Genomic DNA, 26,128 nt, shown 5'->3' with positions numbered 1-26,128 from the left:
AGCAAATGCAAGTGTCTGTAATACCTCTGCGTTTTACTTGGTGTCTTAATATGCGCCCCCCCTCCAGTTTTCCTTCCACATGCGGGGTTATGCCCATTACCATGAGTGTGTTCCGACTCAAAGCAACTCTAGATAAGGCTTCGGAGGCGTTGTCAATCTTTATGGAAGTAATAGCCTTGTTTTCCCCCTGTAGGGTGACTGATGAGTTTGAATTGCCAACCTTGTGGTGACTGTCTATGTTAAAACAAACTGTCAGAAGCAGTTCCCCTAATAGACAAACCGCCAGCTGTTTGATTGCCTGAGATAAGCAGGAGGTTGAGTTCATGGAATTAGCTGAGACTAGACCTAATCCACCAAAGGTTTGTAGAAGTGATCCATGTGACCTCTACCTAACCCTTTTGTCCAAAGTTAAAAACAACCCCTCCATTACAAGGCCTGGATAGGAGCAAGATGCCATCTTTGTGACCTCCACCCAGTCCCAGCATCACAACTCAGCATACCTTATATACTACATTATGTTATAAGATGATAATGCAGTCCCTGGGGCTGAGCCCCAAGGAGATGCCAATTACTATTCTAATCGCAGGTAGCCTTCTTGACGTAAGACCCAGGGTACTCCTTTGCCCGAGTTCCCTCTCTTGCTCTGGAGCCTACATCTGGCTTGCCTCCACCTGCCCTCCAGTTCTTGGGACTTGAGCTGGCAGCCTATCACAGGTCCATCAGGTTTCTGAAGACTTGTGAGTTAACGGCCCCTATTTGATGTGTAAATGAGCACGATCCTCCAGATGGACATCTGAACTTCAGATTTAGGACTCCCCAGTCCCCACACACAACCACCTGAGCCATTTCTGTAAAGGTTCATGAGTTCTGTGAGACATTGTAGCAATTGGGGAACACTGGGATGTGAGAGAATATACTGAGGGGTGGAGTGATGGGTGACATCACGGATCATGGAATGGCACAGCAGTTAGGGACATCGTTCATCTTTACCTCATTGGGACAAGTCTTGTATTAATAAATTACTTTAGCTACTCTGCCGCCCCCACCCTCGCCCCAACACCGGGAGAAGGAGTGCTAACAGCTTTGCCCCTGTGCTGTCCTCTCAAAATTAATAGTGAGTAGGAGGTGGGCATGCACCAGACGTGTCATCTGTGGGGTCAAACTCTAGCTTTGCAAAACTAGAAATATAGTAACATCATTCCATTCCAGAATCCGATCCCAGGAAAACGTGGTAACTCACTTAAGGCCAGAGAACGAGCTTTATAAGTGCTTATCCAAAGGGCAGAGTGAAATCAGAGGTCCTCTAAGACTAAGCACATATGGTTGCTAATGGTCACACTGCGAAGGTATACCCTTAGGAGCCCAACATCCATCGTGTATTGTTGAACACCTATTCTAGGCTGGGACTGGTTGAGATGTCAGGGGCACAGCCCTGAGTAAAGGAAAGTGCTCACTCCTAGCAACCGTACTGTCTTGAGGGTGGTGGTCCTTCCAAACTAGAGAAACCGAGAGAGAAGAGTAGATTGGTCCAGATCAAGTATGATGACAAAAGCTTCAGGGGGAACTAAAAGGAAGATTGAGGGGCCGGGGAGTGCGCATGCTGGACAGGTTGGATTTTGTGCGGGCAGGGTGGTCCCGTGCTATTGCTCGTGCTCGGCACATTTGTCAAGTTCCCCTTCAGGGAAGTCATTATCCACACAACATCACTGTTATTTTAAAACAAGGCCCCAATGACTTGCCTTGATTGACCACTTTTTCAATAACTATGGTTATGAGCATCCTCTTCGGCTGATTTTCACAATTTAACCCTACAATCAAAGGTTCGCCACTCGTCACTATTGGCCAGCAGAGGAACCTGAAGCATAATTTGGTGGTACTCTCCCAGAGCTTTGCACCAAAACAGCACCATTGTAGGAAGAGGTCAGCTTTGCAGTTGTAGGGAGGCCTCGTTTGGGCATTGGCTTTCAAACGAATGCGGTATTTTCTAGCGGTATCACACATGCAACCAGATGTGTGAGGGGTGCTTAGAAATAACAGGTTCTCCTGTGAAAGGACTGCATTGGGAAAATCTCCTGCACAGGACCTCTTCAGTGTTAGAGAGCCCCAGTGTCACTTTGAGGATTAAGGTGGGCCCGCTCCATGGCATTTTCAATGGCTTCGTCTGCATGTGCAAAGCAGACATAAAGAAGGAAGGAAGCCTGAAGAAGAATTGATGAATTTCACTCTTGTTGCCCAGTAGAGAAAGCACTAACACATCAGCCTGGAGGAAGTGCAGTCAGAGTTGCCTTGGAAGCCACGGAGGCAAGAATGTCTCACGGACCTTGCACGTGTTATCCAAAGGAACCAGACCATGGGGAAGGACATCCCATTTCGCTCTGTTGGACTCAGAGCCTCTTCGAGTTGGAGCTGACTCGATGGCACCTAACTACAAGCTGTATTCTTTAAACCTCCTCCTCGACCATATTGTTTCCATCATGACAAATCTCTTTTTGGAAACAGGTGAAGTTCAAATCACATATGATTACACATACGTTTGGTGATATTGGCCATAGGATCACTAGGAGTCAGAATGGACTCATTAGCACCTCCCAACAACTATATATATACAGTCTAAGCATACATACATATCTTGAAAGCAAGCTCGCTAATATGTCTAATTTGCTAATATGTCTAATTCCTACCAACCCCCTAGATCATGGTTCGAATTAAGTTTAACTTTCATACGGCCAGCATTAGATGTAATGCACATCTGTAGCTGGTGGAAAGCTGATGAAGGTGCATTTCTCTGTGTGTGTGGCATTCTCAGCAGATTCCTGGTGACCCACACTGCAGTGGTTGATAATGCAAACAGGGCTGAGTGTGAAAGAGGGACCTGGCTTCCCTGGGATTCCCTTGTCAGGCTTCCATGAAGGTGCAGAGTCGCAGACACTCCTTGAAACTGCTCAACACATCACCAAAGAGTTGAAGCGTTTCCCCCAATTCTCTAACCCTGACCTGTGAGCATATGGGAGGTGAATGACAGTCCACACTGCAGGGCATGGGTGGAAGCAGAGAAACAGGCACTGAGAAGACTTGTGAACACCTCTAGCAATGGCTGCTTTGTCCGCCCGACTACCAGTGATAATTCTGTCCTGGATTTACATTACCATATGGATCTATTGATGGATAGAGTATATAAATGCATTGGCATATAAAAACTGGATGGTCATAACATGTAATCTACCTCTATGCTACAGATTCTGCAAATGAAAACGTTTTCCTGTGGAAGAATGATTTCCTTTATGTAAAAAAAATTGTTAGCTCTCTAGATAACTGCTATTGGTTTAGGCCAAAGCTTTCATGAAGCAGAAACAATTGGGTTCCTATTTCAGACCCTGGGCCCAAATGGATCCTTTCTATAGTTTTTAGTCTCTGCCTCCCCCACCCACTCCAGAACCAGTAATCAACTAAACCATAACTTATTAGCCAAGCTCCTGACTGGGAAAGCACTCTGTGGTCACTGGACAATTCCTTTACTTGGGGACCCTGTGTGTTGTTACCAGGTATCATTTCCCTAGAAAGAAAAAAAATAGCCCTACTGTGCTTAGGTGTAGGGCTGATAGAGGTCCATTCAGAATGACATTTTTATGTCAGTGGAAGGAAGTCAGATGACGGAGTCAGAATGGCAATGTAATATTTCATGTCTGAAGTATTCCATCTTGGTGTAACCCAGTTCTCAACCTGTGGGTCGCGACCCCTTTGGGTTCGAACGACCCTTTCACAGGTGTCGCCTGATTCATTACAGTAGCAAAATGACAGTGAGGAAGTAGCAACGAAAATAATGTTATGGTTAGGGTCCCCATCACATGAGGAACTGTCTGAAAGGGCCACGGCATGAGGAAGGCTGAGAACTGCTGGTGTAACAGAAATGTTTGAGCAAGAGTTGGAAAGGAACTTTAGGAAAGTATGCAAGAAACCATCCTGCATTGTTGATGGCAACCCGGGACCTAGGGACCGGCTTAGAGGACAGCGACTTCCATGAAAGTCCACTGAGAAGGATTAGCCAGATAGCATCAGAAAGGATGGGCGACATATTGACCTTTGCCAAGGTGTCTGAGTGGTGCCCTAAGTGAACACTTGACTGCTAACCAAGAACTTGGCAATTTGAACGCCACGTAGCTTCTCCTTGGAAGCAAAATGTGGCAAGCTACTCCCTAAGGATGGCAGGCAAGGCCACCCCATGGGAAAGTGCTACCCTGTCACATGGGCGGGATCTCTGTGAGTCCGGATGGATACAATGGCTCTCCATATTTCTTTCTTTTTTTAAAAAAATAGTAACATTTTAATAGACGTTAGAGTATTTAGGTTTACAGAAAAAAATGGTCAGGCAATACAAGAATTCACTTAATTAGTTTATTTTCTGCATACTGTTTTTCCTACTATCTTATATTTTCTTTCTGACCAGTTTAAAACTGGGTACTTTATAGCCCCTTCCCCAACTTTAACCTCAAACTTTCCAGAACAGCGGTGGGGGCCCATCTGGCCCTTCAGATGGTGTGAAATCATCAATCCCCGTGAACACTGCCTGCCTCACAAGAGAGCGGCAGCTCCAGCCATCACGTTAGGGGTGAATTAATTCAATGTCTGCACTTTCCTAGTTTTCTCTGCACCGCACTGCTGTCTTCTTAATGCCGAATGGCAGCTGAAGCACGTGGTCCTTGGCAGGGTGCATGGTACATACCGCCACTCTTTCCCGTTGCCTCTCTCCTGCACAAGTGTGCTGTTTCCTGCTACGGCACACATTAAAACCAGCGCATCTTTAGGGCCTCTAACGAGCAGATATCGCACCCATCCATCTGCGTGCCTTCTGCGCGTGCTCTTCTGTTCTTGTGAGTGGTCTTCTGGGCACTGGGGTCTCCTGCTCAGCTAGAGGGAAGCCCACTCTTGAAATCCCTTGGCTCCCTCATCTCTGCCCAGACTTCAATTAGGTTGGCATTGGCTGCGGTAAAATTGGCCTCGTGCACAATGGGCTTGGATCACTGTGTGTGATGCTTGGGGTTCTCATGGGCTGATTTGCAGAAGTAGATCACCGGGCCTTTCTTCCTAGTCGGTTTTTATCTGGAAGTTCAACATGCAAGCCTCTGCTGAGAGGTGAACTGGCCAAGACTCATACCCATGTGTCCCATACGAAAGGTTAGAGTTACAATCTACCGTAGATACTTGTGTATAAGCCGAGTTTTCCAGCACATTTTTAATGTAGTTTTTGAGGTAAAATTAGGTGCCTTGGCTACTGTTCGGGTAGGCTTATACTCAAGTATATACAGTATTCAGCAGTGGATTAATGTGTCTGTTTTCCTACTAGACTCGCCCAAGCCTGGCACATTCCCTGGACCAAACCACTGCCATGAAATCACTTCTGACTCATCATGACCCTGTAGGACATACTAGAACTGCGGAGAGTAGCTGGCACATAATAGGCACACACTTTTTTGTTTGTTCAAAGAATAAATGGTCGTGGTTTCCTTGACTTCCTTTCATGGCAGCTATGTGATTCTGAGTCATAAACAGTTTTGGGGAAGTTCACCAAATGGAAATCTTAGCATAAATTTTGAGGTCACAAAAGTGACAAACTTTGAGCTGCCCTGTGTGTTGAAGTCAAACAGCTCTACTTTCTAAGCAGCCCATGCGAAGAAACGCAGAGTTCAAAAGTACCATACGGAGAAAGGGCTACTGTGAGGGATGCAGGTTTAAAAAGCAACTTGATTCCATTTACAAGTATTTGATTTAAACCCACTGGCTGGCCTGAGATCCCTCAGCATCACTAGTCGATGCCTTTCATTTCCCTTGCTATCATCAACACATTTGCGTGTCCTCTTTCCGTTTCACCCTCATGGATATGTTCCCTTGAGAACTAAAGAGAAAAGATGTGGAGCAGGGCTCCAGTCACTTAAAAAAGACCAGGCTTACTGGTGGAATAGAGACTGGTGTAACCTTGGAGCATGAACCTTGGAATAGGGAAGCATTTGAGAGATCAAGGGGGCAGCATTTACCCAGGGACAGAGTTTGGAAGTTGTTCGCAAAGGAGGAGAAATTAAGGCTGAAAATGCAGAGAGAAAATGGAATTAGTGATGCTGCATTGTGGGGACTGTAGTCCATGACAGGAAACAAGATGTATGACCATTGTTCATTAGAAGGGTGATCTGCTCTTTAGGCCTTTGCTGGTTTGTCTGATTGGCTTTGTCTGTTGCATGTTAACAACCACACAAGACCAAACGATTGTGGTGTTGATTTCCACTCATGGTGACGCCACATGTGTCCCCATGGAAAACTGTGCTCCCTAAAGTGTTCAATGGCTGTGTCATGTGAGATTTCCTAGAGTGTGCAACTCACACTCCAAAGGAAAAGGAGGGCTGAAGAACATGTGGAAGCATCCTGATCTGTGAGGATGATTGCTCGAACCTTCTGCAACCACTTGTGGCTATTCGCACAATGTAAAGCGTGCCATTTATTTGACGCAGCTGGTTTGATAGAGGCTTTCTTTCTCTCTTTCCTCAAAATAACCCGTTCTGGGTAGAAAAGGACACCTGGGGGCTCAAGGGTCTTGGTGGCTCACTCTCATGAAGGGAGTGAGCCAGGCATATCACCTTTTTCTTTGTGAGATTCACTGGACACATCTGGCCAAGGGACCTATTATCAGCTGTCTCTCATCCTCTTTGGGCACGACACTTACAGGGCAATTGCAATTTATCAAAATGAGTGGATGCTGAGAAGGAGCCATGGTTTCCTCCTAAGAAGACAGTCCTGTAAGACTAGTGATTGGCAGTACACAGTTCCGAATCCCTGGAGTCTCCTTTACTGTCGATGCTTCCACCGACATTCCAGATAGTTCAGAGGTGCACACATCCAGGAGCATCACAAGAACCAAGGGCTCAAGTAGAAAGTAAAGGTTTCAAAAATGATGAAGGCAACATATGTACAAATGTTCTTGACACAATGGAAGGATGGAGTGTTAGAAGAGCTGTAAGAGCCCCCAGTAAAATGATCTTGAAAAAATGGACTTGTGGTAGTCACCTAATCTGGTGTCAATTTAAAGATTAAGAGTGTAGAGGTGGAGTCTACTCTGTCAAACTGGACATAGCCAGTGAGACTTCTGTGTGGACATGGCCTTCTGAGAATTCTGGGAAATCTGATAATTCCTTCAGAGAGGCAGGAGAAACATACTCTCTCTCTGCTACCCCACTCCTGGTACCATAACATGTTAGTCCGGGTAGACTAGAGAAACAAATCCATGGACACACATATGTGTATAAGAAAGAGATTTATATACAAGAGCAATTGAACATTGAGAAAACATTTCAGCCCAGGCCAGATCAAGTTCATAAGTCTGCTATTAGTCCATAAGTCCGATATTAACCCATATGTCTGATACCAATCTATAAAGTTTGCTTCAGACTCATGAAACACATGCAATGAAGCCAAATGCTGGACAATCACAAGCCAGTGGGTATAAAGTCTTTGGGTCCAGTGGAGTTGTAAGCATCTCAGTGCTGTCAGGGGTCTCTCTGTGGCTTCTGCAGCTTCAATGGTCTGGTTGCATCCATGTGGCTTGTCTTCTGCAATGTCTCTCGGAGTAGCAGAGAACGTGTGTTTCTCCTGCCTTCAAAAAGGAATTACTAGATTTCCCAGAATTCTCCGGAGAAGGCCATGTCCACACAGAAGTCTCATTACCTATCTCCAGATTGACAGACTAGACTCCACCCCTACAGACTCAAACGTACAATTGCCACTGACCAAAAGGGACAAGATTCTACTCAACACAATGGGAGCCACATTTATCCTCTAACAGTTCTCTTAAGAACTCTAATGATGCGGCTTCTTGCTACTCTGCAACCATGGAGAAAGACTGTACATGTGTCTGTGTCTGTGTGCATATAAACACATGAGCAGAATGTATGCAATGTTTATAATTGCCGTACATGCCGGCATTGACATCAGATTTCAAACAATGGATTATTTTCCTAGGAGGAGCCTAATACACAGCATAGCATAGAATCTATATACCTTATATACTAGAGTATAAGCTAATGTGAATATCAGCCGAGACACCAAATTTTATCACAAAAACTACATTAAAAATGTGCTGAAAAACTTGGCTTATACATGAGTATATATGGTATTTGTTTCTCTACACACGTTCACTCACTCCCATCGAGAGAGAAAAGTCAGGAATGAAACATCCTTTTAGTCCTAAAATTGCACATCTTGAACCTCCTTGATCCAGGGAGAAAAATGTGGCCCCCAGAGCAACAGCAGAATTGAAGAGGTGGCAGCGTCATAGAAACCACCTTACTGAGTCCTGTAGCCAGGGAAGGTTATGTGATTCTTAGGCTTAATACCAACTTTGCCTGGCCAGGATTCTGAATGATTTGGCATTAAGCCCTCTCCTATAAGGGGCAGGCCACAGCCTGATGCTGTCTCCATGAGGGTATTGTCAACTTTGATGTCTAGACAAGAGAAGCTGCAAAAAGCTGGCTCCTCTCATTCTTGTTGGCCTCTAGCCTGTGTCTGCTCTCTTGGGGCCTGTACTGGTGGCCCACAATCTTGCCTGGTAATCCCGAGCTCTCCAGAGGCTGACATATCTGATCAGTCAGTCTATTTCTGCCTCCACTGGCCTCTGATCTTCCCAGCTTCCCAGCTCCAGGTAGCCATGTGAATCCAGAAAAGCCTCGATCATATTATCTGACAACCAAACTGGACTTAACCCCTGGGCCATTTTCCTTGATCTCTCTCTCTCTCTCTCTCTCTCTCTCTCTCTCTCTCTCTGTGTGTATCACATCACTAGTTTTGCTTCTCTTGAAAGCCTAGCACAACACAGATTATGTCCAATTTCACATCACAAACTGTTGGTAGATTTGGGATTAGAATCTAGAATCCAGGTCTATTGACTTTTAATTTATGCTTAGAACTTCGGCAACTGAACAGTAATTCACAATCGGCAATAAACGGACTCCTCAATGCTCTGCCAAGGAAATCACCTTCCTGTGAATAAAACCCAAGGGTTCTGAGTCACTACGGATTCTCAGCCCTGGGTTCCAACTTGGCCTTGCCTCATCTATATTCAGCTAGCTATCCTGGGCTTCTCATTTCCCCTTCCACATTGGCTCCAGGGTTTCAAATCAGTCCTCTTGAAAGTGTTGGCTCAAACAACAACAACAACAACTCCTCCTCCTCCACCATGACTCGGCCTGAACAGTGCTGGCTGAAGCTTCCCCTAGACTTCATCTGTCCCCCCCCACTTAACAAGCAAATCACTCTCTGTCTTCTATTAAGTTACTTACAAACCGATTCTATCTCTCCTCATGGACTCGAAACTCCTCGAGGGTAAGACCCGTGTCAGATTTATTTTTAATCCCCTTAGCATCTATCATAGTTCTAGCATGCTGTACAGCCTCGATAAATATTCATCAGATGAATAAATGAATACTGCACCAACACCATGGTCAGAGAAATCTTTGGGGTAATTTGTCATTTTTCAATAATGCAACCACCGTATCTATGAGATGGATCAATTCCTAAATAAAGGTGTAATTTCCTGAGCAGTATGAATTCTGATACTGCTTTGTGGAAGACAAGAACTGCCTTATCAAAGTGAAAAAATAAGGAAGAATATTATGCTTGGCAATTGCGCTCGCTCGCTCTCTCTCTCTCTCTCTTTCTCTCTCTCTCTCTCCTCTCTTTTGGTAACAGATGTCAACTTCAGTTAGATTCAAGACAACTTATGAGTACATGGCTTTTAGCCCAAAGCAAGTCACATTAGCAGAAGTGTACTATCACATATGTCTTAATAACGGAAATGGGTGTATGTTTTAATGTATGTTATAAGTCACATATGGTAGGAAAAATCTATACACCTCTCAGGCCTTGTCACAATGAAACCTTGGAGATGGATGCTGGGGCACATTAACACACAAGGGAAAGTCTCTTCGGTGACTATAAAGAGCCAGAGTTTCGGCATCCCAATTGACTTTGATACTAGAATGCTTCCTCTTATCTGAGGATTGCACAGGGCAATTCTTTTCCCCAACCTTTCCATTTGGATTCTTACTCTCGGCAATCATATTCAGGGTGTCAGGGTGAAATCATCAGTGTATCCAGGTGCATTATGTACGGACATTCACCAAGTCTCTATTTAATTTCTTCTTTGTGTAGAGCATAATGAACGTGGGCTCCAGCCTCTGGATGGCAGGGAAGGGAACTTACAGTCATGGAGGTAGTCAAAGGAAATGAATGGAACCCGTTGTTGAGTAAAGGGGAGAGGCAGAGGAGCCTTTTGAGGGGAAGAGAGACAAACTGAAGGGGAGTTGTGATCAATTTTTCATCCCCGCCCCCAATGGAAAGGTGGTGTAGCCTAGCAAAGACATTCACCCTTTGTAATACAGCCATTGACACGTAAGGTGGAGGGAACGCACTGAGTTCCGGATGGGCGGAACATTGCAACCTCAGGGCAGGAACCACGAGGTGGCTGAGGCATCACTCATTTTCCCATCAAGTCACTTTTTTGCCTTAACAAGCTTCAAAGGCACTGACTTAAGAATTCATCTCTTTGTGAAAATGGAGAATCACAAAGGACCTCAACCGAGAACATTCTGAACACGTGCAAAGAGCACAGAAAAGACCCTTTTATTTTTCTTCCCAAAAAGCCACGAGAGGGGATTGTTAGATGAACCCTCAGCGCTCCTGGAAAAGCCTCCATCTGTGCCTCTTTCCTACCTGACCAACCAGAGCGGGGCCAACAAACTATTTCTAGAGAGGGCCAAACATTGCCTCTTTCTGCCTGTGCAGTCCATTGGGTCTCTGGAGCAAAGGCTGAGCATGGTTGTGGCAGTCCAGAGCAGCCCCAGTCATGTGGACATGAATGAGCAAGACTGTATTCCAATCCAACTTTATCTTGTGGACACTGGAATTTGAAGTTGATACCACGTTCACAGGGCTCAGATTAGCTTTTCTCTTTGGGGTAATTTTCGAAAAATGGCTGGACTTTGCGAAACCTGTGCAAATGCATGCTCATCTTCAATAATTAGAGTTAAAATTTCAGTTATAAATTAGGCCACCAAGTTTCTCCTTTTCCAGCAAGGCAGTACCTGCTCTGCGTGGTACCAGAGGGCTTCAAAAGGTACATGGTGAGTGGGCTGACAAGATAATGGCATTTTCCCATAAACTTTTGTAATCCTCTCATATGCTCAGAGCTACCAACCACAAGTTAATTCTTGCCCCCAAGATCAAACCAGTCACTGGTCATAGAACAAACCCATGAAATGTGGGGGTATTTTTAGTGTGCCATGACTCAAGGGTCAATCAAGAACACAAACACCCTTCTGATGCTATGGTGACCCTCATTCGAGGGTTTCCCTGGTTTCAGAGGAGCTGCCAGCCTTCCAAAGTCTCCAGGCCAGGTTCTGGCAGGACTGTTTGTTGGGATGTGTCCAACTGGTTTACTTGGACATTCATTTATGGAACCCTTACTCCTTGTGCCACTGACTTTCCCTGGCAGGCATCACAGAGCTCTAAAGGACCACGACATATGACACTCTTGTCCTGCTGTCAGTTATTGAGCTCAGTTCTGTAATTTCTGCTCCTGAGATATAAGTCTCCTTTCAAGAGGCTCGTCTTCTGGGCAAGTACGCTTGCTGGGTGAGCTTAAAGGAAACAGCACACTCCCACTTGGGCTGAGCTTATGCAAGAAGAAGACCACCCCAAACACCAACTGGCTGCTTCTTACTTTGGTTTCTTACTAAGGAGCTTTTCAAATATACTTCCAAATCGATAGCTCATTTTTCCATGGCCAATCCACTGGTCTTCTAGTTTTTCTGATTTGTCTCTCTACTGTTCCCCTCAGTTGTAGACATTAGATCGGGTTTGGCACTTGGAATTCGCAAGAGCTCATCATCAAAAAACCAGGAAAAAGTTATTTGCATAAAATGGGATATTACTCTTCTGATTTTGAATGCTATTTGTATGTTTTTCCTTCACAACCCTTTCAGAGTTCATCATTATTTGTCTGTACATTAAAAAAAAGTTATGCATCTGAAGTCCACTTAGAAAGCAGGTCTGCAGCTGATAATAAAGAGCTCATGTAGAAAGATAATGTTTTGAAAATGATGGCGACATATGTATATCTGTAAGAGCCCCAATAAAATGATTTAAAAAGAAATAAAGCTGCCCTGAATGTGTGCATATGGAAGGATTTGTTTCAAAACTGTTCTGTGTCTAAGGAAAATATGTAAACAACAATGACATGCTGAGAAGCCTGTCTAGCTACTGGATTAAGCATCCAGTTGGCCATCAGAAACTTAAATTAAAATTTGTTTGTAGGGTGGAGTTTTTCACAGCCAAGATAAAACTAGCCAATTGCCTACAGATGGGTATTGGGTCTCCACTCCATCCCTGCCCCCCTCACATTGGGTATGATTTTGTTCTGGATCTTAGATGCCTGGTACCTGATCCCATCGACGCCTCATGATCACACAGGCTGGTGTGCTTCTTCCATGTGGGCTTTGTTGCTTCTGAGCTAGATGGCTGCTTGTTTATCTTCAAGCCTTTAAAAGCCCAGACACTGAATCTTTTGATAGCCAGGAACCATCAGATTTTTTTCATCGCATTTGCTTATGTACCCATTTTGGATATCCCCTCACACAGGGGTCATAAGGAAGAGATGAGCCAGTCAGGGTACAGTATAGCACCAATGAACCACACAACTTTCTTCTAGTTCTTTGATGCTTCCTTTACCCCACTATCATGACCTCAAGTCCACCTTACAAATTGGATTTGACCAGAACATGCACACTACTATAGATAAGAGCCAGCAACACAGGGAATCCAGGATAGATAAACCCCTCAGGGCCAACAAGGAGAGTAGAGATATCAGGAGGGGGAATCAATTACAAGGATCAACCTACAACCCCCTGCCAGGGGGACGAACAATGGAAAAGTGTGTGAGGGGCGATGGAGGATGATATAAGATATGAAAATAATAATCTATAACTTATTAGGGGTTTGTGAGGGGGGGTGGGTGTGCAGGGAGAGGGAAGAAATGGGGAGCTGATATCGGGCTCACGTGGAAAGAGAATGCTTAAGAAATGATGATGGCGGCATATGTGCAAATGTGCTTGACACACTGGATGAATGTACGGATTGTGATGAGATGTATGAACCCCCAATAAAACTATTTAAAAAAAAATAAAAGTATAAATTTTGGGAAAAAAGAAATAAAGAAAACTAGCCCTGAGTCCAGGCAATTAGACTACAATTTGCGGTGCTGATCAGTCCTATTCCTGGTAGCTCACTCCTGCTAGGGGCTCAAGTGGTGTCATATCCACTCCTTTCAGGGCCCCGCTTGGGCTCGTGGTGACCTGGGGCACACATCGGTAGGCAGGTTGGTTGGGGAGAGAGCCTTCCGACTGTATGAAAGGTCGCTAATAGCCCTGCCAGGGACTACAGCCTGGCCTTGGCCTTATTGGCACCATTCTCTAATCCCTGCAGCTGTGGGCCACAAGCTCGCAAGAGAGAAATCATCAGGGCAGATGGAAAAGAAATCGGGCTGCCGAGACCATTTCAAAACCAAACCAGCGCATGAAAAAAACAGTGTCTTACTCCTTCCATCAGATATGCCCTGGCCTAAGAACAATTGTGTTTTCCAAAGGAAAGACCCCCACTCATTTGGGGGAACAATAAACACTAAGGTATAATGGCATGGGAACCACTACCTTGGTGTTCTGGCACAGTTAATCCTTTGATATAAGCCACCTTCCTGTCATTGGCATGAGCTGACACATTCTCTCAGAAACCATTAAAAAGCAGGGAACTCCCCCAGTGGTGGTGAGGGTAGGGGAGGGAATTTCCTTTTCTTTCAGTTCCATTTTCCCGTGAACCTTGAAGCCCTCTTGTATTTGGTACCAACTTAAAGTCAGGAGCCTGGTGGTGTCATGGGTATGTGTGGGGCTGCTCACTGCAAGGCTAGCAGTTTAGACGAGATCTTTTACTCCCTTAAAGAGTCATAGTCTCAGAAACCCATCGGGGCAGGCAGTTCTGCCCTATCCTGTAGGGTCCCCATGAGTTGCCTTCTACTTGAGAGCAGGGAGCTTGGTTTGAATTTCTGAATGAAAGTCAGTACCTCTCTGAAATGCAGTTCTTCCCATTGACCTAGAGTCAATTCTGACCAAAAAACAATCACCTTGTAGGTCAGTGGTTCTCAACCTTCCTAATGCCTCGACCCTTTCATACAGTTCCTTGTGTTGTGGTGACCCCCAACCATAACATTATTTTCGTTGCTATTTCATCACTGTCATTTTGGTACCGTGATGAATTGGGCGACCCCTGTGAAAGGGCCGATAGACTTCCAAAGGGGCCGTGACCCACAGGTTGAGAATCTCAGTTCTAGGTCATGCTAGAATGTACCCATTGGGGTTTCCAAGACTTTAGAGATTTCAAATGGTGCGTGTTTCTCCTGCAGAGCAGCTGGTGGATTTGAACTGCCGACCATTCCTTTAGTGCCCTGCAATAGTCCTGCAGCTAGAGCAGTTCCTCTTTGTCCTCTGGGTTGGCTGGCTGGCTGGCCCAGTAACACTGCAAGCTGATATTATCAACCCAAAGGACAAGGCAGGCATCCCTCCTCATTTGAAAGCAGCCCACCAGGCAGAGACAGGCTGTCTGTGCGTCCAACAGTGGGGTGTGCAGCCTGCTCACCATTTAAGAGCACCCCATAAAACACCTAGGAAATATCTGTTAACTAGAAAAACCTTTGGTTGAATACAATGCTATGAGCGTTTCATTAACATGCGGAAAGAGGCCTTGACGTGGCCTTACCAAGCCTCCCCACGTAGTGGCTAGGCAGCACTTGGCACAGGTCCAGCCACACCCATCTCTGCCATAGGCCCAAGGTTTGCAATTAACAATGTCATCATTTTAGCATGTGCTTGAAAGACTGTGTGCCAAATATGATTATAATAGCATTTGGCAGCTCTTCATGGGTGGTACCGAGTAATTCATGTCCACTGGCCACCCCTTGGGGCATTTTCTCATTATGGACACAGGGAGATATCAAGTGATCCCCTGCTTATGGGAGAGCGGTTGCTTTTCTCTCTTTCTTTGGCCTCTTATTCTTTTAATCACCACGAATTGAGATGAAGCCAACACCCAAGGTCTCTTTTAATGACCCCCTCTTTTTACTGTTGTACAAGCAGAGAGTCCATTAAAATGAAAATTTCCAAGTAATAATAAAAAATAAACTTACTTTCCAGCATTATTCTTAGGCTTTGCCTTTTCAACAGCCTAAAAACGAATGAGAGAGAGAAACATAATTAGACGACATTAGCAGGCACAATCTTGGTGACTAGTTACCAGAACAATAACCCATGTAAAATGTTCTTCTGAAAGAAGAGGCTCTCTCTGAAGCCAGCTGCTGGAGATCAGCAGAGTGGAGAGTGTGCAGCTCTGCCACTGCTGGAGGGGCCTCCTCCCTGGCCTCCTCTGAGCCCTGGATGGACCTCAAAGGTGGGACTGGAATAGCGGGCAGCTGGCTGTGGGCAGAAGTGTCCTGGACTTCTAGGCCACTAGTCCCCCTCACGTCACAATGGACACCTGGCTGTAGCTGCACAGGAGAGAAAAATCAAAAGGTCCATTTCCAGAATTATTTTCATGAGCCCACATCACGAAACAGCAGGGGCTGATGGAAGGTTCAGCTGGATGCCCTCCTGTAAGCCCTTTCAGAAAACACACCCAGCTGCTGAAAGGAGGAACCTCTGGGCCTGCGCCGCCTGCACCAAGGAGCCAGTTCCAGTGTGTTGTTGCACCCATTCATCTGTGGACAGTCCATTTATCATTCATGAAAAGAGCTAGTGATCTTCACAGTATATCAGAAGAAACAACACGGATCATCTGTCAACAACCCTCTCATTTCTGTTTCCCTCTCCACAGGGATTTCATCTCCTTCGATTCTTCTGGAATTAAAACGTTGCTAAGCAACACAGCTGGGGGGCACTGATGGCAGAATGGCTACAGTCTATCAAAATGTTTAAGCACCTGGAGGGGGTTAGTGATGAATTTTTTTATATACTTCTGTAGCACATTTATGTAATCAGAACCAAACTTGTATTTTCAAGACTTTCTCAGCCTATAGAAATCCCATTGACAACACAGAGGGTTGGAGCACCGTCGTGTGACAACCTCCGGGTGGTTCAGCTTCTATCCAAAGTATTCGTTTGGGAAGTTTTGTGTTTGTGAGACTTGGGGGGAGGTTAAGAGGAGGCTACTGCTATGCATTAGAACACAGGGGATACAATTTGTAAGGTAGACACCGTAGCATCTTCTATTGAACTTGACATTGCGTAGGATCAATGAATAAACACACTGAACCCTTCCATAGATAATGACAACTCAGTGCAGCTCCAAACATACTTTTTTCTCCCCCTTAAATTAAATCAATCACTTCCAAAGTTTAAGATCCCTGGAGACATTGTCCGGTAAGCAAAGGTTGACAGTGTGAATCAGCAGCAGCTTGGTGGCCCCCAAATGAGAGTGTTTGCTCCCGAGAAGCTCAATACTGCAATAGCAGCGCTTCTCCACCTGTAGGTTGCGATCTCTTGGGGGTCGAATGACCCTTTCACAGGAGTGGCCAGATTCATAACAGTGGCAAAATGACAGTTAAGAAGTAGCAGTGAACATCATTTTATGATTGGGGGTCACCACAACATGAGGAACTGGATTAAAGGGCTGCAGCATAAGAAGGTTGAGAATCACTGCTCTATAGGCTTTGCTGTCAGTACTAATTGACTAGATTACAGTCGGTTTGAGGTATAACCCACACTTAGCCATGAGGGTCGGTGATCCAAGCCCCTCTGGTTTTGGAAGCCATGGGTTCTGTTACTAGACAAATAGCCATTACTATTGGGGTGCTGTCTTTGGTTCCGTAAGCAAAAGTTATTTTCTCACCATTTGTGTCTGAGGTTGAATTTTGGCAAGAAAGCTAGGGAATGAAGCAGCAGGGTAAAATGATACAGCAAGAAATACATGTTTGACTGGTCCTGTGAACGTTCACATGTCCCAGGAAGGCAGGAGGCTGTCTTTAGGTAGGCCATGTTAAAGGGGCTAGCATCACTCACGGTGCAGAGTCGGCCAAGTCAGTGACCAAAGGAGTCAGTGATGCAAGGAATGAGGGCTAGATTTCAACCTGTCCTACAGAAGGGTATCCAGTCTGTATATACATACCCTCACATGTGTCCTTCTTACCAACTACTAAACTGTGCTCCGTGATCTTCAAAAGATCTGTTGAAGACCTGTGAGTATGACCTTGTTTAGAAATAGGGGTTTTTGAAGAGGTCATTATTTAGGTTAATATGAAGTCATACTGGAGCACTGTGGGTCCTAATTTTATCTGTTTGGTGCCCTAAGAACAGAGAAGATGCCCACAGAGAGATACACAGAAAGATGTTGCCATGTAACCACTGAGCACTGCCCTAAGCCAAGAAACACTTGGGTCTACCAGAAGCCCAGAGAAATAAGAAAAGTCCATCCTTTATAGCAGAAGTTCCCAAATGGATTTGACCTAAGCCCCCCTTTCAGAAAGAAAAAAGTTTTCTCAGTGACCCCCCCTCACCCAGCAATTAAAAATCTTTGTAACTCTAGCCCCTGATTCAGGAAACAGTATAAGTGCTTGCTTTTGCAGTGACTGCGCTCCAGACTGTTCCGGAGGTCCCAAGGCGGTTGGTATTGCCCACTTTGGGAAACTGCTCGAGAGCCTTGAGACCTAGTTCTAAACTTCTAGCCTCTCTCATTATGAGAAGTATCTCTGTTGTCATTTAAGATGACCCACTTTGTGATACTTTATTACAGCTTTAGGAAACTCAGGCAGCTCATTGCACTGGCTTAGCTCCTCGTTGGCTGGTTTGGAACAGATAGGGTCATGGGCTGAAGATAGGTGGCTGTGGAAATGACGTCAGTGGACCTTTATCAATCTCTTAGAATCTCAACTAGTTTCTTCTAGAAGACTTGAGGCGATCCTAAAGCAATGGACACTGTGTCTCAGTGGTTTCCAGCCCCTTCCAAAGAGTGAGCTGGTATGAGCAGGTCACTGGCATTGGAGGGAAGACATCAAAGTGGCATTGTTAACTGAGCTTTGCTTTGGAGACCTGGCATCTGAGATTGTTTTCAATGATCGTCATGATTGTCAATAAGACCCAGCTATTCTTTTCTGACTCCAGAGGAGAAAGACTGGGCTTTCTACTCCTGTCCTGAGTTACAGTGTTGGAATCCCATAGAGGCAGTTCTACTAGGTCCTTATATTATAGGGTTACTAAGCGTCAAAATTCATTCGCTGGCAGAGGATTTGGTTGGTTGGTTGCCTTGCCTTTGTTTTGTTTGTTTGTTTGTTTGTTTTTTCCACTCTGATCAAGGAGAACCAGAATTCTATTGGTGCCTGCTTCTCTACAATGTATGTCTTTTTAGACAACCATTACAGGAAGATATGTGAATTCACAGTAATTTTTTCTTGAGTTGCTTAGCTGGGGAGTGGAAATGTCTCCTTGGAGAAGGTCTCTTGTCTTTGGAAATGAACAAAGGAGCATTCTGGAGTTCCTGCAGCTCTCTACACACATGTTAGGGCCATCTTCCTGACTATGCATCACCTACAATTTCTGAATGACATGGTCACAGGGCATCTCTGTCCAACATGAGACAAAGCTGGGCAATTGGGTGCATCACCATCACTGTAATTTGACATGACTGTAGGCAGTGCTAGGAGGAATGAGCACAGTAGGGGATTTGGAAGAAAAAAATTGAAATGAATTATGTGAAGGCAAAGTATACATACAGGCCCTTGAAGTAGAAAATGAAACTACTCAGTCTATAAGGAGGAAATGATTCTTTTGAGATGTGGGGAGTTGAGATTCTCCCAAGTTCTGGGTACACGTGGCAGTCGGGGGAGATATGCTAGGAAAGGGGGGTAATGAAAATGAAATGACATGGTGTAATTCCGTGTGCATTAAGAGGGTTACAAATAGGGAATCATAGCTAATTTTGCATTCTCAAACATGTATTAAAGTAATTTGAACTGATTGGGAAATGGAGGCTAGCTAGTTAACAGCTATACAACTTTAATCTATGGTTTCTATATGCTTTTATAAGACCTATATTCTTCTTATTTTATGCCACATTTCCTTAACATGCCACTTATCTTGCCATTGAGGAAGCTATAAGATAAGGAAGGATGGTAAGAGAGATGAAAGGACTGAAGAATCTGTTCCAATGGATTTTATGGTCTATAGCGAGGCAGTGGCTTCAGGGGAGCGTGCTGTACTAGCAGTTTGAGGACAAGGTTTCTAGTCCAGGCATCTGTGAGTAGCGCAGATTGAACAAGTTTGACTGCTAACCAAAAGGATGGAGGTTCGCATTCACCCAACAAAAACTTGGAAGAAAGATCTGGCTATGGACTGCAGACAAATTGGCTACTGAAAACTCCACAGAACATAGTTGTGCTCTGCCACCCTGGGTCCCCAGCAGTTGGCATCAACTCCACAGTGACCGCTTTAAGTCCAACTTTACCACATATCATCCTTACACTGACAAGGTAGCGAATTGTTCCGTGACTTAGTTTCCCATTTTAAAACAGAAGATGGTCCCAGTGCCCAGTCTACGGCCAGCTCAGCTGAGTAGACAATAACCTAGAAAGTCAGGGCAAACGCAGTCCATCTTGAATGACTGCTGTCCACAAAGGGGCTGATTCATTCATTTCAGACCCCAGAGTCTCTGGCCAGGCTATTATTCCATGAGGATGATAGGGGTCACTCGTTTTCCAGGGAAGAGAATGCTCTGTCAGTAAAGTTCTGCCCAAGGAAAATTTGTGTGCGCTTAGGCGCTAGGGAAGCTCCCCACACCTTCACATGGGGCATCTTCTCCGACTCCACCGAGCATTGGGAGAGGTGAGGTGGGCTCACTGAAGGGGTGGTGGTGGGGCACAAGTACAGGTACAGAGTCGCAACACACACACACACACGCACACACACACCAGGTACACACCAGGTACACATTCAAAACACGCTCTCTCTCCCTCTCCCTCTCCCCTCTCTCCTTCTCTCCCTCTCTCCCTCCCTCCAACAATGCCCTAGACTCCTTCCTATCTTCCAGGTGATTCTTAGCAGCCCCTATTCCATGCCTTACTACACAGGGAGGCCTCTTTCTTTTTTTTAACTAACATGTTGAGCCATCATGGCATAGTAGGTTATGAGTCTGGCTACTAATCACAATTTCAGCAGTTCAAAACCACCAAGGAAGAAGGGACTTCCTACTCCCATAGAGAGTTACTGTCTCAGAATCCCACAGGGACCGTTCTACTCTGTCTTACAGTTTCATGATTAGTTAGAATTGACTAGACGGCAGTAAGTAACATTTGACAACAAGGCTGGGATGTTCGGGGGAACTTATTCTAGGTGAGCCTTCTCTGTGCTGGAGCACCTTAAAAGCTCATATGCCCAGGAAGCAGCACTTCTCAGATGTCCAGAAGTAGGCACGGGCTGCTGCTTCTCTCATCCCCCCTGCTGTACTATCTAAGGTACCCTGCTAAGCAGCACATTTCTTTCCTTAGGAGGAAAAGTGTGGCTCAGGACATGCTCATAATTTCTCAGTAAATTGGTCTTCCTCGATATAAGGTGAATGTTGGCTTTCTGGCATGTGGAGCACCCTGGGCTGCGCCGAAGCTGAAGTAATTTGGGGCCTTATTTAATTACATGAAGCTTAAGAATAGAGAGCGATCATGTAAAAGCATGAGAAAAGGGAAGGAAGGAAGGGGAAAGGGAGAAAAAAAGCAAGACAGAAAGAAGAGAGGGAGGGAGAAAGGGCAAAAGAAAGGAAGGACGCCAAGAAGGAAGGAAGGGAAGCTCTGTCCGCGCGCCCCACCCACTAGGGCCAGCACGAAACACTGCTCTTGGAGAAAATGCTTCCTGGGATGCACTCTGAGCCTTTGCTACCTAGCATCTGCGTAATGATGGGACGTGTGCAAAAGTGTTTGGTTAAGATGTTTTGATGCTGGTCACTGTATGAGAGGGCTGGTCACTGTATGAAAACTGTTCATTATCTTTTTAATCTCATTTTTCAAAGAACCTTTTGAAGCTCCCTCCTATATCATTGAGAAGGGCTGATAGCCTAGTGGTTCAGCAGTTCAAAATCACCAGCTGCTCCAAGGGAAAGAGACAATGCTTGCTACTCCCATACGGAGTTACAGTCCCTGAAACCCACAGGAGCAGTTCAACCTTATCCTACAGGGTAACCATGAGTCCGGATTGACTCAAGGGCAGGGGGTTTGGCCTGGGGCTTTATATATCATTGACTGCTGACCTAGAAAAATTGGCAGGTGTACTCTATTTATGGAAATTGGGGAGAACCTGTTTGGGTTTTAAGACTGCGCATCCTCAGTTACATTCAGACTTAGAACATGATCACCATTTATGCTGCTACTGATCCTTGCCCCCACCAAGCTCATAGACACCTCCGCCACTGTAATGCATACCTGTGGGGTGCAATGGCCACGGCGAGCACTCAGATGGTTACATATTCAGGTATTGTTTTTGACTTTGATCAATAATAGTGCTGAGAGGCAAGCAGACCATGCAATTCTGTTAGCTTTGCACCATATGGCCTCTACACTGCTTACTTATATGCATATCCCACCCACCCCCGCTCCCCATGGGATTAGACTAGCAGGTACATCCAAGCTGCATCTATTCGATATATTCCTGGATCACGAGGAAAAACCCAGTCATCCAAATCATATCACATAACTGATTGTTACGCGTTCTCGAAGCAAGACAGACAAACAATTGATTACGTTGGACCTTTCCTTTGTTGATTTTGTTTTGCCTTTCTGTGCTTTCCATGGGGCTGTTTTTGACATAGACTTAGCCTGGCCTAGTGACATGTATTGGTAACTTGCATTGATCGTTTGCATTCTAAGATAATCTCCTCTATGAACCAAGGAACTCATCATTAGGGTATTCAGATGATCTAAAATCAATAATCTTGGAATTGGTTAAATCAATTAAAGAGACATATACTGAGAGCACTTGCCTAAATTTAAAAATGAATTGCTTAATTACAGCATTTAAATAGATTTCACTGGAGTAACACAGCAAGAGGCACTAGACCTGATCGCTGAGGTTACAGCTGACAACATGCACACACAGCCAAGATTTCAGATTAAGAGGAATAAATGTCACTCAACTTTTCACCCCACCTGGATGCCTGCCCGAATTCCTGACTTGATATCTAGGTGTTGCAACCTTCAGGAAGACACCATTCACTAGTGGTGCTTCTATGAGGACATGAGAACATCCTGTATTTGAAGCTTGAACCTATAGAAAGTAAAAACACGGCTTCTATTCTTAGAGCACGTGTTATCCCACATTTTAACTTACTGTTTCCCTATTCTCATGCACTGATATCCAATAAGCTTGCACAACAAGATACAAAGGGCCCCTAGGTGGCCACACAGCTAACTCGTTTGACTGCTAACCAAAAGTTTGGAGGTTCTAGTCCACCTAATGGTGCCTTGGAATAGAGGCCTGGTGATCTACTTCTGAAAAAATGAACCACTGCAAAGGCTATGACACATACTTCTACTCTGGCACACACACATTGGCATGCATCAGAGTCAGCTCCATGGCAACTGGTTATTGGTTTGGACACATGTGGGCAAGGTAAGATTTTTTTTAACAAATCGAGATTGAGGAAAATAAGTTCAAGGTAGATGACATTGTATCTCATACATAATAGTCCCTCACCACATTGTGAATAGCTAAATGATATTTAGACAATATCAGAGAGCAGACATGAATTAGAATTGACCATTTGGAATGGGACAAACCTATGGTCTACTATACCGAGAATGACAAATTGAAGAGGAACTGCTTTAGTCTGAAGTGCAGTGCTGTCATGATAGGATAATATCCATATATATACAAGGAAGACAAGGTAATCCCACTATTGTTCACATTTATACACCACCTGCTAATGCCAAAGATGAAGACACCTACGCCAGCTGAATGGAATTAATCAAAGATGCAGTTAAGATGCACTGATAATTACTGGCGAGCTGAATATGAAAGTTGGGAACAAAGAAGAATCTGAAGCTGGAAAATATGGTCATGTTGATAGAAACACAGATGGAGATCACATGATAGAATTCTGAAAGGCTTACTCATCACAAATAACATTTTTCAATGACATAAATGGTGACTATGCATGTGTACCTCGATAAGTGGAATATACAGGAAAAAAATCAACTACACATGTTGAAAGAGACAACAGAAGTTCAAAATCACCAGTCAAAACAAGGTCAGGGGCCCAATCGTGGAACAGAACATTAATTGCTTACATCCAAGTTGAAGATGAAGTTCAAGAGAATAAAAGCAGTCGACAAGAGCAAAAATATCAGCTTTAATTTAAAGACCACCTCAAGAATAGATTCGAGATGTTGAATACTGAATGACAGAAGGCTAGAGAAATTATGGAATAATATCAAAGACATCATACAATAAGAAAGCAAAAGGTCATTAAAAAGACAGGAAAGAAAGAACAGAACAAAATAGATATCCGAAGAGACTCAAACTTTGTCGCACATAAGAGTAGCTAAAGAACAAATGTAAGAAATGATGAAGTAACAGAGTTAAAGAGAAGGATGGCTTGAGACGAAAAACTAGAGTCTTATAATAAATTATGGAAAGACTTAAAGTTAGAAAACCAAATGGAAAAACATGCTGGGCATATTTCAAGCCTAACACCCTCCCCCCAAAGAAACCCAATGAAAAGCATCGAAGCCACAAGTTGCAACATCAAACAGTGCGAGAAACTTCAAAAGGTGTTTTAATAGCAAATTTCAAAAATCAGAAAACAACAAAAGCTGGTGAGGGGCTGGAGTGACTGGAAGCCTTGTCCACTGCTAGGGCGTTTATCAAATGGAGCAACTGCTGTGTAGCATGTTCTGTCGTCGTCGTTGGGTGTCACGACAGTGGTTCTGACACATTGCAACCTGATGTACACCAGAATGAAACACTCCCCAGTCCTCAAAATTGTTCTTAGGCTTCAGTGCATTGTTGCAGCCATTGTGTCAATCTATCTCCTTGAGGGCCTTTCTTTGTTTTCTGTCTCTTTATTTTACCAAGTACCATGGCTACTTTACCCCAAACAGAAGGACACTTCCTAAAAGTTGGCCCACGAAGGCCCAACAATCCCTCTAGTTCAGTGCTTCTCAACCTTCCTCAAGCCGCGGCCCTTTCAGACAGTTCCTCATCTTGTAGGGACCCCCAGATGATTTTCATTGCTACTTCATCACTGTCATTTTGCTACTGTTAAGAATCGGGTGACCTCTGTGAAAGGGTTGTTTGATCCCCAAAGGGGTCACAACCCACAGGTTGAGAAACACTGTACTATTACAAAAGGTTAAAAAAAAATCTGCACACTCTTTGCAGGCTGTCAGGATGCGAGGGAAAGGGAGAGGTAGGGAGGACAATTGGTTAGAGGAGGTGACCTCAAACTATGGCCCACGGGCCACATGTGGCCCACTAAGGACATTTATCTGGCCCGCCAAGTGTTTTTGCCCCGTTTGTTGTTTTTACTTCAAAATAAGATATGTGCAGTGTGCATAGGAATTTGTTCATAGTTTTTGTTTAAACTATAGTCTGGCCCTCCAACGGGTCTGAGGGACAGTGAACTGGCCCCTGTTTAAAAAGTTTGAGGACCCCAGGGATAGAGGGTAGTCTTGGGCAAAGGGAAGACAATATACAGAAAGAGAGGAATCAGCCAAAAATTATGCCATACATGTCCATATATGTGGTGAAGCATACATGGGGCAAAGTTATAAATATTTTTACTAAAATCAAACAACTCACTGCCACCGAGTCAATTCTGGCTCATAGCAACCCTTAAGGACAGGGTGGAACTGTTCTTGTGGGTTTCCTAGACTGTAATTCTTTATGGTAGTAGAAAGATTGGTTTTGATCTCTTGGAGTGGCTGGTGGTCTTGACTTACTGACCTTTCAGTTGGCAGCCCAATGCATAACCACTATGTCACCAGGGCTCCTAATGAACAAATCTTCACCATATAAAATACCTTGAGGGAATGAGTTACTGTGCTTGGCCCTTATCTCAGGGGGGACACCAAGGACATTGTTCTAATATAATCAACAAGACAGTGTTCTGTTTTCAGGAGTAGTGACTGGGGTCTCAAAAGCGTGTGGTTGGGCACCTAAAGTATTAAAGTACTAAAGAGCACCTAAAGTACTCTGGGTCTTTCTCTTTCTGGAGGAAAGAAGAGTGACGACAATTGAAGACACGTGGAAACAACTAGTCCAATGGCTTTAATGAACCATGAGGACATTAGTCTCCGAGATTCTGAGACAAGAAATAGATTGTACACAGTTATCACTACCAACTACTCTAAAAGGAATCACCTTAGAAGGTCCTGAGTACAGTCAGAGAAAAATGTGGACCAAAACTCAAACGAATAAAAGAGATCAAGATTGGTGGAACCTCCCAAACCTGTGGCTCTTAATCATCATTCAGGTCTGGAATTAACCTTTTCCCTGTGGTTTAATTTCAGCCAAACAATAGACAGGCTTATAAAGGGAATTAGCAGCCTTGTTGGTGTAGTAGATTACATGTTGGGTTGCTAGCTGCAAGGTCAGCAGTTCTACTCCACCATCTTCTCTATGGTAGAAAGATGAGATTTTTGGGTCCCATAACTATTTACAGCCTTAGAATCCCAAGGGGGAAGTTCTACTCCATCTTTTAGGGTCACTCTGAGCCAGAGTCAATTCAATGGCATTGGGTTAGGTTTGGGTTATAAGAGAAACAATAACACTTGAGAGATATGCACACCTTTTAATATTCTATCACTTGAGATAAAAAAGGTAGCATTCACCCATAGTCAGAAACCCCAGAACCATAAAGCTCTTCAATGAAAAAATACAGACAAACTTAAGGGCCCTGATGCAAGGCATAAATATACTACCAAACTTAATGAAAACATCCATACTATAGAAGAAAAAAGGACAGGGACCTCAAAAAATATAACATTTATACACATCAAGAGTTAAAAGAGGACCCACAA

General features: G+C 44.4%; 1 protein-coding gene across 8 annotated transcripts in view; it reads right to left on the bottom strand.

Annotated features, from left to right (window-relative positions):
* The window catches only part of AFF2 (ALF transcription elongation factor 2), a 599,454-nt gene that overhangs the window by 85,665 nt on the left and 487,661 nt on the right, over positions 1–26,128 (bottom strand). For all 8 annotated transcript variants that reach the window (XM_075539353.1, XM_075539355.1, XM_075539357.1 and 5 more), the window contains one exon: positions 15,269–15,306. In XM_075539353.1, the coding sequence (XP_075395468.1) occupies positions 15,269–15,306 (38 nt within the window). The remainder of the gene's footprint in view (positions 1–15,268; positions 15,307–26,128) is intronic.

Source organism: Tenrec ecaudatus, chromosome X, assembly GCF_050624435.1.
Source record: "Tenrec ecaudatus isolate mTenEca1 chromosome X, mTenEca1.hap1, whole genome shotgun sequence".
Classification (NCBI taxonomy): Eukaryota; Metazoa; Chordata; class Mammalia; order Afrosoricida; family Tenrecidae; genus Tenrec; species Tenrec ecaudatus.
Note: the sequence above shows the minus strand (reverse complement) of the source record. Positions and strands in the feature narration are given on the sequence as shown.